General features: G+C 36.2%; 1 protein-coding gene and 1 long non-coding RNA gene across 2 annotated transcripts; one reads left to right on the plus strand and one right to left on the minus strand.

Annotated features, from left to right (window-relative positions):
* The first annotated feature begins 2,538 nt into the window (after nt 1-2,538).
* Nucleotides 2,539-3,410, plus strand: LOC141390876 (uncharacterized). The gene is made up of 3 exons (XR_012409507.1): nt 2,539-2,570; nt 2,641-2,783; nt 2,845-3,410. It is a non-coding gene; the product is annotated as an uncharacterized lncRNA (long non-coding RNA).
* A 291-nt stretch (nt 3,411-3,701) lies between these two features.
* LOC141390877 (uncharacterized) lies at nt 3,702-15,039 on the minus strand. Its single transcript, XM_073963817.1, has 2 exons — nt 14,722-15,039; nt 3,702-4,983 (listed from the first exon to the last, which is right to left on the minus strand). Exons 1-2 carry the CDS (start codon nt 14,730-14,732, stop codon nt 4,071-4,073), a joined length of 924 nt encoding a protein of 307 aa, XP_073819918.1. The 5' UTR covers nt 14,733-15,039; the 3' UTR covers nt 3,702-4,070.
* Nucleotides 15,040-18,875: the final 3,836 nt, after the last annotated feature.

Genomic DNA, 18,875 nt, shown 5'->3' on the forward strand with positions numbered 1-18,875 from the left:
GAGGATGTTTGTCAACGAGAGTATTAACAGTGCTCTCGCGGCTGTGGGTATTGTATAATAGAAGACGTAGAAGGGGGCTTTGGTGGCATGTATGCTTCAAACTCGTGTGTTTCTTGTTTTGTTGTTGTTAACCTACTTAGCTGGCGAAGAAGAAGAAATGATATGAATTATATTTTTTTCTTTCTTCAGTGTTTTAGTTGCCTTTGTAGAGTCAAGACGGTAAAGTGAGTGAATAAATCAGTGTTTTGTGTTTTCTTAAAGAAATTGTGTTTTTTAGTAAATTAAATGCCCAATACATTTTATAATTGGAAATTTTATAATTGAATCAATAAGGTGAATGTAAATATTTTATTGGACAAAGAAGAAATCGCATTTAATATTGGTAATTACATACATACTTATGTATATTTGAAATATGGCATAACCATATTTATTTATTACATTACATATTCATTTGACTCTAGATGCCGATTCCCCGCTGATGATTTCAACTATGAGGACAATTTGTTTTATTTCACAACTAAGGAGAAGCGTTCAACTACGTTTCTATATATTTTTCCTTTTTAAAAGTGTGACTATTTACAAATTATTTCAATCACTTTTTCTTTTATTAAAGTGTGTTATGTATTTCTTTGGAATTTTGTATGTACCTATGTGTTTGTTGTTCTTTTGCCTTTCAATAAAAAACCAAAACATTTGTGTGTATACTATAGAGATAGCCAGTGAGTTTTTACTGAGAGCAATTGAGCACACATTTTAAAGTGTTTTACATTGAATTTTGCGCTCCCTTGCTCTCAGTAAGCGCCCACTGGTGCATGTGTTTGTATTTTTTTGTGCCTTTTGGGTTTGTATTTTTTTGCACCCAAAAATATAAAATGTTAGCACACAAACATAAAATTGTTTCCACCCAAACATATCTTTGTTTGCACCCAAACATATATATGTTTGCACCCAAACATATATTTGTTTCCACCCAAACATATATTTGTTTGCAGACCCAAACATATATTATGTTTGGGACTGTTGCAAACATATATATGTTTGCTGCAAAATATGTTTGGGACATATGTTAGAGAGGCCGTTTTTTTGCGTGTAGGAATTCCAGGAAAAAAAATTGACTTTTTATATGTTCATATTAGTAAGATTCAAAAATATGTTAATAAATCCTTTCTATGTTTGAATGTTTGTCATAAGAATATGATTTGCTAAATTTTTTTTGTAACCCTGCGTTTACAAATTACAGTACAGTTGAGTTCATGTATTGATTGTCAAAATCGCACAACTTGCCTGTGTGAAGTAGGCGTCCCGACAACTGCAAAAACAGTTTTAAAATTTTGAATGAAAATCGTCGATTTCTTTTTATTTTCCGTTCACATATTTTGTTTATGTCCGAGTTCTTTTGTTTTCAACACATTTCAATTATTATTTCACCTATTTTTAAAAAATGCCAAAAATTTGTCTTCCTTACTGTCTGTGAAAAAATGATGGACAGCTGGGAGACAAACGACAAATGTATGTATGTGTTAGTAAATCAGGGTTGTATTTGAAGACAAACTGTCTGGTGTAAACGCCTAGTAAAAGAGAGGATTCTAGAATGTAAGTTGCTAGTGAGGTAAGTGTTCGTGGAGTATGGGGCCCTTTAATAATATTGATTTGAGGACAAAAGGGTCAAGGTTGGGAGGGCTGAGTGTGGGAACACTAGTCAATAAGTTCCCCGGTCATGTGTGTATGGTGTGTTGTTTTTTTTTATTGTGTTTGTCCTGTCATTACTTTTCCGTTGTAAGACCCCTAGGTCGTTTGGTGGAAAGGGTTGAGAACCCCCTGATGAAGATGCCACGACTGAGCAAGTCAGATCGCCACCAGAGGGCCGCTTTAGGCGGGTTCGTAACATATGTGTACAACATGTAGATGTAAAAAAATGCAAAACATACACATGAAATACACGTAATGTAATATAGCTATTAGGCACTCATCGCATTGTAAAAGTAGTCGGTTGGCATAAGGGAAAATAATCGATAAAAAGTCTGTTATGTTTACAAAAAGCTAGTTTTAAGTTAACCTCAAATCAGTTCAAGTCTCTACAGGATATGTACAGAATTTTCGGTCTCAAGTTTAAGTATTTACTTAATTTAAATTCTAATTACAATTAGGTATACATATGCAATCATTTTTGACAATGCGATGTTGTCAAATATATAGTTTTGAAAAAATTGTAAACATATGATTGCACAAAGTTACATCTTCTTATACATGGCAGAATAAGAAGGTAATCTCATTTGAAAACCCCGTCCTTGAGTTGCCAAATACAACCATGTATTCGAAACGAAATGAAAGTTGTTTTTGTTATTGTATGGCAATGACAACCACAATTGTTTATTTACATTTTATTTTATTTAGTGTGTATGTATATAATTTTTATTGGAACAAATAAATTCCAATTAAGTGATAATGCGACAATCTTTGGCAAAATTTCGGAAGAATTCGCATTAAGTTTTTTTCGCGCTTGTTCTTGTTAATGCAATTCAGGGCTGCAGAATGCAATAATTATGGGAAAATAGTCAAGAAAGATGGTAAGCGTTCAAAAAGAAATTCTGTGAAAAATCCCTAAAATAATAGTGTTTTTTGTATCACGCTCCTCAGGATACACTCGAATGAACAAATGGAGGAAAAGAAACTTTTGCTTACAAGCCGTCAACGAATACACCAATTGATTGACCTGATACCAAAAGCGTTTCGCAACCAACAGCAAGCATAATGCGCATAATGATGACAGCAACAACCCGGTAAGTAAATGGGTTGGAGTGATGATGAAATGCTTAAATTCATATGTGTTCCTTGTTGCAGATCATCAAACCTCTACGGAATCTTGGCAAACTCGTCGCGGACACGGGGAAGTTCTTCGGCGATATAAATCAAAAAAATGGTTGCCTCTACTAAGAATTTCCGCCGCTGGAGGTTAATGTATCTGCCAATTTAATCATGTGCTTGAAAATCTGGGCTAGAATCCAAAAGGTGTACAAACCCCAAAGATTCCGTGCGGGCAGTGGTACCGTACGCGGCCATCGTGGACCCCTTATCATATACCACAAAGATGAAGGTTTTTTGCAAATGTGGTTCCACCTTGAAGCTTCCTCATTCCAAGATTGCTAACACCGATTTGTATCCCAATTTTAAATCTGAAGAAATCCGCAGGTACTTCGTGACCCACGCAAGAAGATCTTTGGCCGTATTCGTCGTCTTAATCCAATGTTAATTGAATTGGCTAAAAACCACTTTGCTGTTGTTGCCAGCAAAGCTGCTGCCAACCGCGCTAAAATGTTACAGAAGGTCTTTGAATCTAGAAAGAAGATGCCTGCAAACCCCCAAGAAGATGTAAACTTTTGAAATCTTATAAACTTTGTTAGAATATATTTTTTAATGCACCAGAATGTATGATTCTGTATAAAATTAAAGAATTGGTATATATAACTAACTAAAGTTTTTAATATTTCTTAAGAAACTGACATCTGTGTATGTTTGTTTTACCTTTAGAAAATAAAACCTTCCCAAGGGAAAAATACGATATTGTAGTTGAACAAATGGGCTAATAGCTGCGGGTAAAAGAAAACGGACTATATTTTAGCGGGCGTTATTAGCTCCAAATGGTTAGCGGCAAAAACCCAACGAGACATAGAAAGATAAAAGAATAAAACAAAATTGGGTTCGGTAGTCTTCTGCGGTATTTTATTCTTTTATGCAATTGCTTACCGTTGAGATGACAATGTAGAAGTAAAAGTCTCTCAACTTCTTAACAAAAAATTAGATTCATTTTTATGTTTAAACGATTGGAATTTAGAAAACCCTTTATCCATTGAGTGAAAGCTTTCGCTACAGTGGATAAAGGGTTGCCATATGGCGGATATTTACATAGATTATGAGAAATTCAGGTATTTAGATATTTCATGTTAAATTCAATAATAAAAGTATTTCATTTTAACAAGATTTAGTTCATATAAATTAATTAGTTAATGTAAGGAAAATAACACTGTTGAACTGGTTTCAACATGCCGGCCCGTTTGTATTGAATTATTCTAATATGAGCAACCTCCGGATATTATCCAACCGAAGATGGAACTCTGAGCGATCGGCATGTTTGACGATGTCTGGATAATTCCAGCTCTTAGAATTCTTGGAATTTGGTCATTCGCGAGCATCACTTCTATATTGTTCGGCTTGAAAAAGTGTGGATCGGCCAAGTCGGTTAAATGCTCGTATGTGGACTGCAGTTTTTTGTCTTCTGTCGACTCGGGGAAGGTGGTGTTCAGCTGACTTCGTATTTCGCCGGTTATTTGAATTTTTGCTGATTGGTCGTAGAAACTCTGCAGATTCAAAGTGCAGTAGTGCTTGTTACCCCTTCGAGTTGTTTTTAGTTGAAGACGCTCGACCAACGTAGCTAGCACTACCGTCTGTGCTGCACCGGTATTGACGATCAATCTGACCTTGTCACGCCCTTCAGAAGTTAGAACCCTGGCAAGGACGGTAGGCAGGAAGATATGGGTTTTTGATCTGACGCTGAGACGGTCACTGACGCTGGTTCGAGGCCGTTTGGCAGGAAGCTGGCTAGCTGTAGAAGTGGATGATCGTGGACGAGGTGTGGGTTCTGGTGTGGGTTGGCGTTTGACTGCTCTGCTACGACGTTGTTGTATTTCTGGCTGCGGGCTACTACTTGGAGATTTCGATCTTCTGATTTTGACAGAGTTGGAAGGATTTTTTTCGTTCTGGTCGATATGAAGCATGGAGTGGTGGGTTTTGTTGCAGACCATACATTTACTTCTGCTTGGGCAAAAATCACGCTTATGCGATGTACATAAGCAATTGAAACAAAAACCTCTTTGTTGTGCTTCAACTCTCCTCTTCTTGGCGTCCATTCGTTGGAATTTGGCACAGTGCTTTATAAAGTGCCTTTCCTGGCACACTCGGCATTTTGGAGCATTGGAATTGTAGCTAAAAGTAAGATTTTATTAAATATGTGAGCGGAAGAAAACACTAACATTTGGGAAGTATGCAAAGTTTGACTAGTGGTCGAATGATATTTCCATTTTGAGTTCGTATTTCTGCAACACGAACATTGGAATCCTTGCCAACAAATACCCTAACTATTCTACCAAGGCGCCATTCGGTGGGCGGAAAATTATCTTCTTTCACGATAACAAAATCATCTTCCTTGAGATTTTGTTGGGCAGATCGCCATTTATATCTCTTTTGCAGTTCAGAAATATACTCATTTTTCCAACGCTTGGCAAATTGAAGTTGGATAGTTTTGAGTCGTTGCCATCTATTGATCAGAGTCATGTTGCTTGAAAAATCTTCAGGAGTAGCTATAAGAGCAGTTCCCCTGAGAAAATGGCCTGGAGTCAAAGGTACTAGTTCTGACGGTTCTTCGCTAATCGGGGATAATGGTCTTGAATTCAAAATACTTTCAATACGAATTAACAGCGTGGAAAATTCTTCGTATGTAAACTTTAAGTTTCCGGCTACTTTCTTTAGATGGCTTTTCATGCTCTTGACAGCGGCTTCCCACAAACCACCCATATGGGGTGCGTGTGGGGGTATAAAATGCCATGAAAACCCATGATGACTGTATTTTTCGATTACCGCTTTCTCAGCGGATTTCAGAAACCTTTTGTATTCCTGTGTAATTGCTCGATTGGCTCCCACAAAGTTTGTTCCGTTGTCGGAGAACATTTTGTTAGGAAATCCTCGTCGTCCGACGAATCGTGAAAACGTTGCGAGAAAGGCTTCAGCTGACAATTCAGAACAAACTTCTAGATGTACTGCTCTCGTTGACATGCAGACAAAGATCGCTGAGTATCCCTTTTCAATCTTTGCGTTTCGAAGACGTGACGTTTTTAAATCGAACGGCCCTGCAAAGTCCACACCGGTGTTGGTGAAAGGAAGTGAAAATGTACAACGTTCAGTTGGTAAAGCAGCCATAATTTGGTTTCCAAGGCGTTGTTTATAAATGGCACAGGGTTTGCAATTTCGTATACAGTGACGTACTTTACTTTTGAGGCGGATAACGTAATATTCCTGTCTAATAGCTTGTAACATACTCTGGTGTTCTGCGTGTAATAGTTCTTTATGAGTATGTTCCACTAACAGATCACATAGTCGGGAGTTTTCAGGTAAGATAATAGGATGTCTTTCTTGGTATCTCATGTCAGAATTCGCTAAGCGACCATTCACTCGCAACAATCGATGTTCGTCAAGGAAAGGGTTTAAGGTTAATAACCTGCTTTTTGTATGAATTGGCTGTTTTGAAAGTAATGCTTGATATTCTGATGGAAAATGTGACATTTGAGCATACCTGAAAAGACCATATTTTCCCATCAACATTTCTTGTCCGGTTAACATTTGATTTTGTATCGAATGACCTGTGAGTTTGCGAGACTTGTAAATAAACCGGAACACATAAGCGAAAACTCGTAACACTCTAGTAAATTTGGAATAACCTTTGAGAAATTGTTCAATTTCAAGTTCTTTTGATTCGCAAGCAGCCAACTTTACTTCGATGGATGGTTCGGGGAGAAGACTTTGTTTTGGCCAACGTTCAGGTGGTTCAAGTAGCCACTTTGGTCCATGCCACCAAACGTCGTTTGTTTCTAATTCTGCGGCTGTGCAGCCTCTTGTACCCAGGTCTGCAGGATTTTCTCTAGACGAAACGTGTCTCCAGTTAGCGTTACCCGCATTGTCTAGAATCTCTGACACCTTGTTCGCTACGAAAGTTTTCCAGTGGCAAGGAGGCTTGCTCAGCCAAGCCAAGGTAATGGTGGAATCGCTCCATAAATAAATCGAAGGTGTGGACACGTCAAGATTTTTGCAAACTGACTTTAATAGTTTTGATAAAAGTGCTGCACCGCACAATTCTAATCGTGGCAAACTCACAGTTTTTAACGGCGCCACTTTACTTTTAGAAGCAAGCAAATGAGAGTAGTTAACATTTTCCGATGACGAAGTCCGAATATATAAACAAGCGCAATATGCTTTCTCTGAAGCGTCACAGAAACCATGGATTTGTACTTGAGTATCAGGAGAATATTTAATCCATCGAGGAATTTTAATTTTTTCAATATTAGTGAAGGTTTCGACGAAATTATTCCATTGTTCTATGGAATTAGGCTTTATTTCTTCATCCCAATTAGTACCTTCCATCCATAACTGCTGCATCAAGACTTTTGCTACGATTATAATTGGCGAAATCCATCCGGCGGGATCGAATAATTTTGCAACAACCGATAAAATTTTTCTTTTAGTGAAAGGGGTTTCAGGTAGTGAAATGTTTGCAACTTTGTAAAAGAATTGATCTGATCTGGCATTCCATCGAATACCAAGTGTCTTCGTCTCGCTGACATCTTCAAATTTGAGAAAATCTTCGTCAAGAAGATCTTCCCGCGGCAAAAGTTGGAGGATTTGTGAATTGTTTGCGGTCAACTTTTTTAATGGGAAGCCAGCGGAGTTGAGTAAATCAATCAATTCTATCATGTACGACTTGGCCTCTGTTAATGTGTGAGCACCAGAAAGAATGTCATCCACATAAATTTGATTTTTTAAAATAGCAGATGCGGTGGGATGAGAATTCTTTCCATCTTCGCTCAATTGTAACAATGTGCGTATTGCAAGATACGGGGCACAATTTACTCCAAATGTAACTGTCTTTAAGCAAAAGTCTTGAATTTTTTCATATGGCGATGTTCGAAACAAGATCTTTTGAAATTTTTGGTCATTTTTATGAACAAAAATTTGCCTGTACATTTTTTGTATATCCCCGTTGAAAACATACTTGAAAAATCTCCATCGTAGAATAACATTCATTAAATCGTTTTGAAGAGTTGGCCCAGTATGTAACATATCGTTTAAGGAATATCCACTGTCAGTTTTCTTTGAAGCATTGAAAACTACCCGTACTTTCGTGGTGGTTCTCTCAGGTTTTATGACCGCATGGTGCGGCAAATAAAATGACGAACAGTGGCCGTTTTCGAATGTTTCTTCACTTGTAGTTGGTTCCATATGATCGAGACTATAATATTCAGACAGCACATGATTGTATTCTGAAGCTAAGTCTGGAGACTTCTGAAGGGTCTTTTCCATATGAATAAATTGTCCCATAGCTACTCGTCTCGATGCTCCTAAGTGAAAATTTTCAGGTAAATCACGATTAAAAGGTAATTTCACAACGTATTTACCGTCAGTCCTACGTTCTACAGTGTCCTTGTAAAACTTTTCACACCAAACATCTGTTTCTGTCAATTTCTTTTCAGTAGGGACATTTTCTAACTCCCAAAATTGTCTTAATTGTTCACTTAGAGGGTCAGAAGTTGTTATCCATGTAGCGAAAGAAGTTACTTTTCTTACTGTAGGATTGCCACTAATAATCCAGCCAAATTCTGTTTCTTGGGCAAGAAGATTTCCGTGTATGTTCTTCTGAATTCCAGGTTTAATAATTAGAGGAAGAATATCGCTTCCCAATAACAGATCAATTGGAGCGGGCTTGTAAAATTCTGGATCAGCCAACTCCAACCCATTTAACTCAGTGCAATCAGATATAACTGGACGAGAAGCAGGCATTAACTGGCTCAAGTTCGAAACAACAATGACCGAAGAATCAATTCTGAACTTTGATATTCTAGATTTTAATGTCAGATAACACATTCTGGACGAATTTTCAAGTACTGTTCCTCCCAGACCAGAAATCGTCGTAAACGATTTCATAGTTGGTATCGAACAGCGTTGAATAAAGCGATTAGAAACAAACGATTCTTGAGAACCTTGATCAACGAAAGCCCGAAGTGTAAAAGTCATGCCTTGATGTTCAATGTTGACTAAAGCGGTAGGCAAAATGGTTCTTTGTTTAGATTCTACGAAGTTCGACTGAACATTTGAAGTGCCAACGTAATTGGCAGCTGATGTAGTCGGCGGTGTATCATGTTGATTCCCAATATTGTAAGCGGGTTGAAAATTATTCATGTATGCGGTGGCCGACGTAGTCGGCACGTCGTCATATTGAGCTTCAACATGATATGATGCGGTCTTCGATTGTGATTCAGGATGTAGAAGGGTGTGATGTGGACTTTTACATTTCTGGCATACCTTCTCGCTTCTGCACTTTTGAGCAACATGACCATACGAGAGACAATTTTCACATATTTTGTTAGAGGAGATGAATTTTCGTTTCTCAGATAGAGGCCATGATTTAAATTTAAAGCTAAACCTTAGCGGATGATTCTGTTTGCAAACTCTGCAAAGCTTATGGTTGGAGTCTGTGTTAGTGTTAAATGAGTTGGATTTGGAGGAAGGGGTAGAATGGCTTGAAGGTTTTCGCATATCAGATATGGATTCTAACATATCGAGTCTGTTGGAAATGAAATCATCTAGCTGATCCCATGATGGCATTTCTTTGTGATCTGTCAAAGAATTTTCCCAAGCAGCGAGAGTTTCTTCTGGTAATTTTGAAGAAACCCAGAATACTAGAATTGGATCCCATGCGATTACAGAAATATTGTATGTACGTAGTATAGAGAGACAATTATTTACTGTGTATTGAAGATTACGCAACGTTTTCCCTTTTTCTGACGTAACATGTTCAATCTCAAAAATCTTCCTAAGCTGGTGGTTTATCAGAATTCGCTTATTTTCGTAACGTTGTCGTAAAGCATCCCATGCAAGAGTGAAATTGTCATCGGTTAAAGCAAATCGCTTGACAATTTGATTTGCTTCACCTCTAGTTTTGGCTCTTAAGTGGAATAATTTTTGAGCAGGTGACAGCTTTTTATGCTTTATGTAAATGGCCGTAAACATGTCTCGAAAACTTGGCCATTTATCGTAACCTCCATTGAAAATTTCTGTATCACACGGTGGTAATTTTAAGGAAAAGCCAGTATCCTCAGAATCTTTAGAATCGCGGGTAACCTTTGACTCTGACTTTTCAAACTTTTGTTTTTCGATAGACATCAAATCTAAAATGGACGCTTTGCACATTTTGTAAGATTTGCAAGACTCAGTAAATTTCGAAAAGACCGATTCTCTCATGGTATCTGTCAACTTATCGTCGTCAGAAGTCATTTCTGCTTCGTAGATGTGAACTAATTGTCGCCAACATCGCTCTAAATCGTCAAGCTCGACCTGCAAACTGGACATTGTATGCTCCTCTAGAGGAATACTTTGAAATGCAGCGCAAGTCGTGACCACCTGGTCAGAAAAGAAAATGTACTTTTGAGAGCTCATGATGTTGTCAATATGCACACAAAACCCAACTCTCGTGCCAATTCACAGTAAAAATCGAAGACTTTACAATGCACAAATATTCTCTTCGAAATATATTGTTTGAAAGATCTTCTATTTTGTAGAATATGTAATCGGAAATCAATATGGGCTCAGTAATTTTTCAGATTATGTTAACCAATTTATTGATTAAACATGTGAAAAATCGTGAGTATCTCAGATATGGGTTCAGCAGAAATCGCAAATATCAAACAAGTATTTCACAACAACTAACAATGTCTCTCTTTTCCAAAATGTGATTACAGTAAATGTTGGGGTTTTTATATAAGCTCTCTGGACATCAATTAAGTGAACCACTATAAATTTTAGTGACAGTTTGTTTAAGCAGTTTGGTTAACGTATAGGGTGTCTTCCTTTTAATTTTAAGAATCTATGCATTCCTCCATAAGGTGACTCAATCCAAAGCTGAGTAAACAAGATTCTAGCTAATGAGCAGATTGAAGCAATTTTTTTTTTCCCAATCAACAACCGAACGTTTATTAATCTCTTAATGTGTACTCTTTAATAACTAGTTTTGCGAATTTGCTCAATCTCACAATTAGAAAATATATTCTTAGTTTTGTTTTGGAGATTGGCGAAACCAAATTATTGTTAACAGGAAGGACACATTAACTGGAATTGTATTTAAATGGCAATTATTGCAAATTTATCAGTAAATTGGTACATCAACAGAGCTATTGGACGACAACAAACAAATCAAACATTTGTTCTCTTTATTGGAATCATCTTAGGCAATCGTATTATATGGGTTTGAATCAGTAATGCTCGAAGTATTTCGATTATTAGTGAAGATAAGAGATACTTTACTTCAATGGCGAGCAGATTGAATATAAGAGAATTTTGAGAATGTAATATTTCTCAATTATTCTTCATATATTTATTAATTTCAAACATAAATCTGATCTGATAAATAATAGCCAAAATTACAAAATCGTCCATATGCTGTCAAAATAACAAAAAATAAGAGTATCGAGCAGCGACACCAGTGGATGGGTTTGCACACGGTTGCTTTTCTTCACAGCTGAGTTTGCTTGTGTGCTAGCACACAGGCAAATTGTCAATACGTATTCTTAATTTTTGTGAACCTTAAACAATTCAATGTTTATGCGATTTTTTATTTATATTTTTTAACAATTTGAATCGTGAAAGATTTGAGAAAACGTTAACTTTCAAAAAGGTTGAAATAAATAATGAAGCACCAAGAAAAATAAATATTAATTCTCCCTTAAATACTCTCTTTTCGTATTTTGCTCAGCTATGCTTTACTTCGGCAGATGAAATCAAAAGAGGATTCGTAAAGTAACGTCCCTTTACTAAACACCGGCTGACATAGGAAAAGAAATAATGAGTTTTATTTGCTGTTTGACAACATATATGGGTTGACATCAATGGTTAAAATTTTGGTGAATGTAACGAGCGTGCCCGTAAGTTTCTATACGAGAACTGTATCTGCCCAATGTATTCAAAATAGATATGTATATTCTTATATGTATATAATATAAATCCGAAAAATGGTTTGCTGGGAAACTAACAATTGCTGCTTTCCCACGTAATAACCTTTAAGCATCTGCTTTTCACTGGCTGGAATAATTGAAACGTTCAACAAATTTAATACTAGTTCTCTCGTTACAGAATGTTTCCGACTTCGTTTAACGTCGATTTTAATGCACCTCATATATTGTGGACATGCAAACAGCATTTACAAATTTGGAAGTATTCGTCAATGTATATGTGGGTATTTCAACAAGAATTAAATTCAAACAATTGAATCCTTAGCAATTCGACAAGCTTCTTTCCTTCGTTACTTTACCCGAAATCACGGGAACTATTTTAAAACAAATAGCGTTCGTCAAGAATTAAATGAAATTTAAGAATCCATGAAATTTTGAGTTGCATGAATGTGACACACTTGTCAATCCCACATGTCGAGGGCAGTATAAGGTAGCATAGACAATCCCAGATATGTTTTCCCTTAATGGTTGCTTGATTTTTATTTGATGTTGAGACTCAATATTTTGGAAATTATTCAGACAAATCGACTGATGTATGTGCTTTCTTGGCTACTTCAAGGTTCTTACGTCAAATACAAGTGAACAGTTTGTCTTCAAGGTCCATTTAATATCATTACAATAGCGGCGAATGCACGTCTGATTCTCATTTGATGTCAAACGGTTTTGTAGCGAGTAATGTAGTAGTTTGGTGGAATGGGCTAGTTAGATTGCTAGTGGAATTCAAGTTAGATTGCAAAGTAGAACTTTGCTCGAACTAAATATTTTTATACTCTAATAAGAATATACTTGACAGCAAGAAATAACTGACACTTTGTTATTGCACTTTAGTTTAAATTACCCTTCCGACATTTTTGCTAAACAAATTAGCAGCGCTCCACATTTATAATTGTCAAAGATAAAGCAAAGCAACATTCAGCAATACCTCGTGATAGTTACTACCAAATGGCGAGTAAACAACTACGCTTATTTTGATAATATTTGCAAAGACAATGGTGCTTATCCTCTTTGCGCTTGTAACGATAGAATTTTGGTGAAACTACTCACAGTTTAAGATTTATGTTCAAACAGGAAAATTATTGTTATCGTATAAGCAGTGACACTTTTTACTAACCTGTTTCAACTGCCCTCGTTTGTTTTAAACATGCACCAACTTACTATACATATGTCGCCACAAAGCTGATGAACTTTCCGTTGGACAAACTACAGCAGTTTCTGTTGTGATCGAAACAACGATACTCCTTTTATTTTGGATCTTCTTCCTTTGATTTGTAAATGGTAAAATTCTTCCTCTTTGTTTACATCATATTATCAGCTTTCCTCTTTTTTTTTGAAGTTTCTATCCAATTTTGCTTTGACAGTTATTTTCTCCTTTGTTTCGTTTCTTTATGTTTTATGCCTTTTCCCAGAAATTTATCAAGGTCTTATTGGAACACGTTTTGATTATTTTGTCGTTCGCGGAACAAATCATTGGGTTAATTTAAATAGTTTTTTTTTTCAGAATTCCTTTCTGTTCTTACAAGCAACTTTTAACTTTTCTGTTTTTTCAGTGTTTTATTTTTATTTATGTATTTATGTCGCCTTTTTCCACAAATTCAAACAATTATTAGAGTCTAATAATTAGACAGACAGAAACATATTTTTTGCGTATTCTGTTTATTTCCTCCACATTAGCAATAGCTTAACCACTTTTGAAAATCAAATTGTTGAATATGAAACCACTTTAACTGATTTAACGAAATGCAATAATAATATCACGCTATTTAACTTTCGTCCGTCCGAGCAAAACACTTTCGAGAAATTTTTTTTACTGAATTTCTTTTGCTCTACCAACGGAGTGGTTTTGGTCGAAGTTGTGTATAAGAGATAGAACAATTTCGAAACTCTTCTACACTTTGTAATGGTTGCAGTGGATGTAAGAGAAGATTGAATGCGTGGATTCTCATTTGCAGAGGCATTGAGTCAAAGTCAGTGAGTGCGTGTGTGCGAGTCAGCTATGTTTACCGATGTGTAAAAGAAAAGGGCTTAAGTCAGAGTCACATTCATTGTGGTTGAGCCCTAATTTACATTAAGAGTTTAATGTGGTTTTAAGTAAGAGTGCATACATATGTATGTATTTCGGTGGATGCCTTCCCTAAAGTTGTGCTGGATGCTAATTCTGCATTTATTATTACCCTGCAAACATTTGGAAGTTGGTTGCATGAGCTTTTTGATCAAATTATTTTTCAGTGGTTCTTTTTGGCGATCTTTTCTCGAATTTTTATATAAATTCAATTATACGAGCAATTTGCAATTCTTAGACCTTTTGGCGAATTTTTATATAAATTCAACTATGAGAGCAATTTGCAATTCGAAGGCGATTCTAAAAAATAAATGTTGATAAACAAACGCAACAAAAAAAATTCTGCTATGCTGTATGTTTATGCTATTGAAAATGTTTGCAAGATATTTCTTTGTTAAGAGCGAATGATTGGCGTGGTTGTTAATGTTGACACGTACCAATGAGTGGATATGCGTCTGTAAGAGATCGTATGTACATGTGTGTGGTCAACGATATTGTCAATTGTACGCAATAAAATTGAAGAGTCCACTCAATAGACTTTATTGAATGGAGCTCTTGAACGAAGAGATGAATAGCAACAATGAAATTACGAAAGAGAAATTTTTTATTTAGCGAAAAAGCAGGCAAGAAAAAAGAAGAATAGCCAAAGTGCCTTATGTGTAATTATGACGTAACAAACAAAGGAATAAATGCGATAGTTTTTTTTTCTTTGTTTTCAGAGCGCTTTTTATCGTTCTAAACTTTCATACACGGCCAATTGAACAGTTGTTAATTTGAATATTGTACCTAAAATAGCTTTTCCTAACCGCTCACAATTTAATAAAACTTACATACCTTTTCTCCATTGCGGTTAGGATAATATTCAGCGGATAATTGTTGCAATCGCTAGTAGCTTCTCAGTAAGCGGTTTTAAACTCTGGTTTCTTCAATTCCTTCAAGGATCGAAAGGACCATGAACAAATGGGCTAATAGCTGCGGGTAAAAGAAAACGGACTGTATTTTAGCGGGCGTTATTAGCTCCAAATGGTTAGCGGCAAAAACCCAACGAGACATAGAAAGATAAAAGAATAAAACAAAATTGGGTTCGGTAGTCTTCAGCGGTATTTTATTCTTTTATGCAATTGCTTACCGTTGAGATGACAATGTAGAAGTAAAAGTCTCTCAACTTCTTAACAAAAAATTAGATTCATTTTTATGTTGAAACGATTGGAATTTAGAAAACCCTTTATCCATTGAGTGAAAGCTTTCGCTACAGTGGATAAAGGGTTGCCATATGGCGGATATTTACATAGATTATGAGAAATTCAGGTATTTAGATATTTCATGTTAAATTCAATAATAAAAGTATTTCATTTTAACAAGATTTAGTTCATATAAATTAATTAGTTAATGTAAGGAAAATAACACTGTTGAACTGGTTTCAACAGTAGTCATGATTGTAAAAGCTGGATCTTGTGGAGTCATTTTAATTGTTGTCTTGCCAAACAGCCATTTTAAGTTGTCACCGCAGGATTTTTTTCAGCATGTGCAACAGCTTTTTAAAAGTACTTTAAAATGCACACCGTTGCAAAAGCTACCTTAGTTTTCTTCCTGTTGCTAATTTTGTGTGTATTCTGCGTTTGAAATGCGCATCAGTGACGCTGTGGATTTCAATACTTCGCATTAATTCTGTATTACTGCGATATCGAATAGGATGCTTGACACTAATTCTTTCAATTATTGTGACCAACAGCCATTTATATTTGTCGCAATAGGATTTGTTAAGGCTTGAACAAAAATGTACGTCTGAAAGCATGGACTTGATCACGAAACACATCATACCTCTGTAAACAGGACCACACGGAATTTATAAACGTTTCTCGAACACCCCTTAAGCGAAAACTTTGTGTGGAGGTACTCAAAGGACTGCCTCGATATAGTCCATCCTTAATCTATGTCTGGAAAAAATATTTGCGAGGATTAATTTTTGACAAAATCTGTTGATCTGCTCGAAGTTATTGTACGCACCATTTTAGCGAAAATCTTTCAACCTTTATAGGGTGTATGAGAATGGCTGCTTGAGCCAGAGCAAAATAAAAACACAGGAAAAAGTTTCTTTTAAAAAATATGAATTGTCACTGGGGCAACTTTATTATACAACATATTATAATTAAATATAATTGGTAAATATTTCTGCTCCCGATGGGACACTTAAACTATTAATTATAATATAAAACACTTAATTTAGGTGTAAACAGTTTTTCGTTAATCGCGATTTATGCTATTTTATGATTTAAGTATTGTCGCAGCACGGCAGAATAAAAGACTTTGTTAATTTATCGACTTAATGCAGCACGGCAGAGAAAAAGAACGATACTGATATTAGAATATTAATAAACAAACAGCATAACTAGGCAGCATAGATCTTATTTACTGTCTCTGCTTTCGTTACATTGTCGCTCACTGGTTAATTAGGGTAAATAGAGAAATTAACCAAAGTAAATAATTGGTCTGTTCCTTTACTTCTGAAAATGGTAAAACCGGCAAAAGTAGTAAAAGTTGAAAACTGCTCCCATATGAATTGTATTGTGTCTGAAGTAAAGGAACGCTTTTCGAGTAAAAAGTTGTAAAACTTCAAGATTCTTGAACGTAAAGGAACAAGGCTTATGTGTGAGCGACAACAACAACAATAACAACGCATAGCCTAACAGAGGCAGTAAACAAAGATCAAAGTCCAGCTTATGCTGTGACAAAATTTGGCCTTGAAAGAATGCGACAGAAAAGGGAATAGAAAAATTTCTGCATTAATAAACAATTAGGTATGCCAGTTGAGACAATTTAGAATTAATGTGGGGATATTATTAATTAGTGGGAAAATACAATATTTTTTGTGGAAATAATTAATTATGGAAATTAAAATAAATTAATAATGATAATTAAATAAAGAAATTGTAATAAAGGACAAAATTAAATTATAATGAAACAAATAAATAATAATTAACATAATTGAAATAAATAGTAAAAATAATGACTTTTGCTCCAACATAGGGGAAGAAGTAAACATTTCCCCCATTCTCGAAATTGATTAAACATTTGAAAAAATATGACGAAGACCGATATTTGGACCACATCAGTAGATCCGTTCGAGATTTATCCTTCAGACGGGCGGACAGACAAGACATAATCGACTGCAAATGGTCTGAAAATTTTAAATTAAATTGTTTTCAGATTTGAAATGTAAATAAACCTGACGTATGTATGTTTTAACATATACATACAAAGTTTGTCGAACTCTTGTTGGCATTGAAGGGACGGCAGAGCGAATACAACTCTGTGAGCTCTGAGCGTGAGGTTATCTTGTATCATTGTATCATGCTTTTTATTGTACCATGTAATATTACAGAATTGTCTCTATTATGGACTTGTTTGTTTGGACATTCACGGAATTGCCTCTTTTATGACCTTGTTTGTGCATTCAGGTGCAGGTAGAATAACATGCAAAATTAGGATTTCATTTCTTGTTTGGACATTCGCGGAATTGCCTCTTTAAGGGTCTTGTTTGTTTTGACATTCGCGGAATTATTTTTGCTTGGCTTATCTGATGGTTATGTAACGCGTTATAGTACGTTTATATATTGTTACGGAATTAGATTTAACTAATGTCCGTGTAGACGTTGTTTTATTCCCCGATACGATTTGTACCAAATAAATCAGGGTTCGTTTTAGAATACGTTTCTACAATGCTTTATTTACTTTATTACACTTATTCAGAACCGACTTTAATTACTAAGCACACAGCAAGTCTCTAGTTAGCACGCAGCTACTCTTTTACCGATCTGTTCAGTTCAACGCTTAAAACACAACTCAACTCGTCATTGCCAGTTCCCCTGTATTTATACCCCAAAGTCTCCTTGGTCTAGAATTATCCAGAAAGTCTGGCAACACCTCGAATCTGTGCAGCGAACACACAGACGCACATTCGCACTAAGCGAACAACCATACTCACATACATACAAGTAGACCAGCACAGTAATGACGTAATTACAACAACAAACAAATACACGAAATACAAGAAGTAGAAACTAAACGATAATTACATGATTATGGCAAGACAAATAAAATCACATTAATAAAAGGTAAAGAACTAGAATGATGAAGAGATTTCTACATGGTAGTTGTTGTTGTTGCTTAAATAAAGTAACTGCGTAATAAAACTTTACGTTACAATTCAAATTTTTAAATTAACGGAAATTAAACTAAATTAACTTAAACCTATCAGTTACATTCGTAACATTGCCTCCCGCTTAAGCCTGTTCGTCCCGAATAGGCACAGTTCCCTCTCGGTGGTATGGGCATTGGTAACACTGCCTCCCGCTTAAGCCTGTTCCTCTTGACTAGACACAGTTCTCGTTCCGTAGTGGTGCCCTCTACGCCATCTGCTTTGGACTTTCGCTCTTCTGGACGACGTTGCTTTCTCTCCAGGAATCGCGACGTTATACCTTCTTTCTTCGTGGTCACCTTCCTAAGTGCCACCTGTTCTTCATCGGACTTGTCCTTCCTTGCTGTACGGCCGCTTTTCGATGGACATTTCCTTGACGTACATCTTCGCTTTTTCCCCCTCGTTACGGGATTTTTCCGCTTTCCTACGGGCCGATTGTCGGCGGGTTCGACCTTCAGCGTACGGACATCTACAGCGGTCTCGTCGGATTCTGCACTTTGGCGATGCTTGCTTTTCTCGTTGTAGCCCACATTTATCGGTATTTCCACATTGGACCAAGTCATCACACGGTGCTTTATGTCCAGGTTGATGTCGAAGGCAATCATGAAGTCCACGCCAAGTATAACTTCGTCCACAATATCGGCCACTATAAAATCGAAATTTACCGATTTTCTACCCATGCTCAGCCTTTGGTAGGCCTTTCCATGAACCGTTGTAGTCTCGCCTGTTGCCGTCCGCAATTTGACTCCATTTAACGGCAATACCTTCCCCTTTACCAAATCCGGTCTAA

This window comes from Musca autumnalis, unplaced genomic scaffold (assembly GCF_047663935.1).
Source record: "Musca autumnalis isolate F117 unplaced genomic scaffold, ASM4766393v1 scaffold_1, whole genome shotgun sequence".
Lineage (NCBI taxonomy): Eukaryota > Metazoa > Arthropoda > Insecta > Diptera > Muscidae > Musca > Musca autumnalis.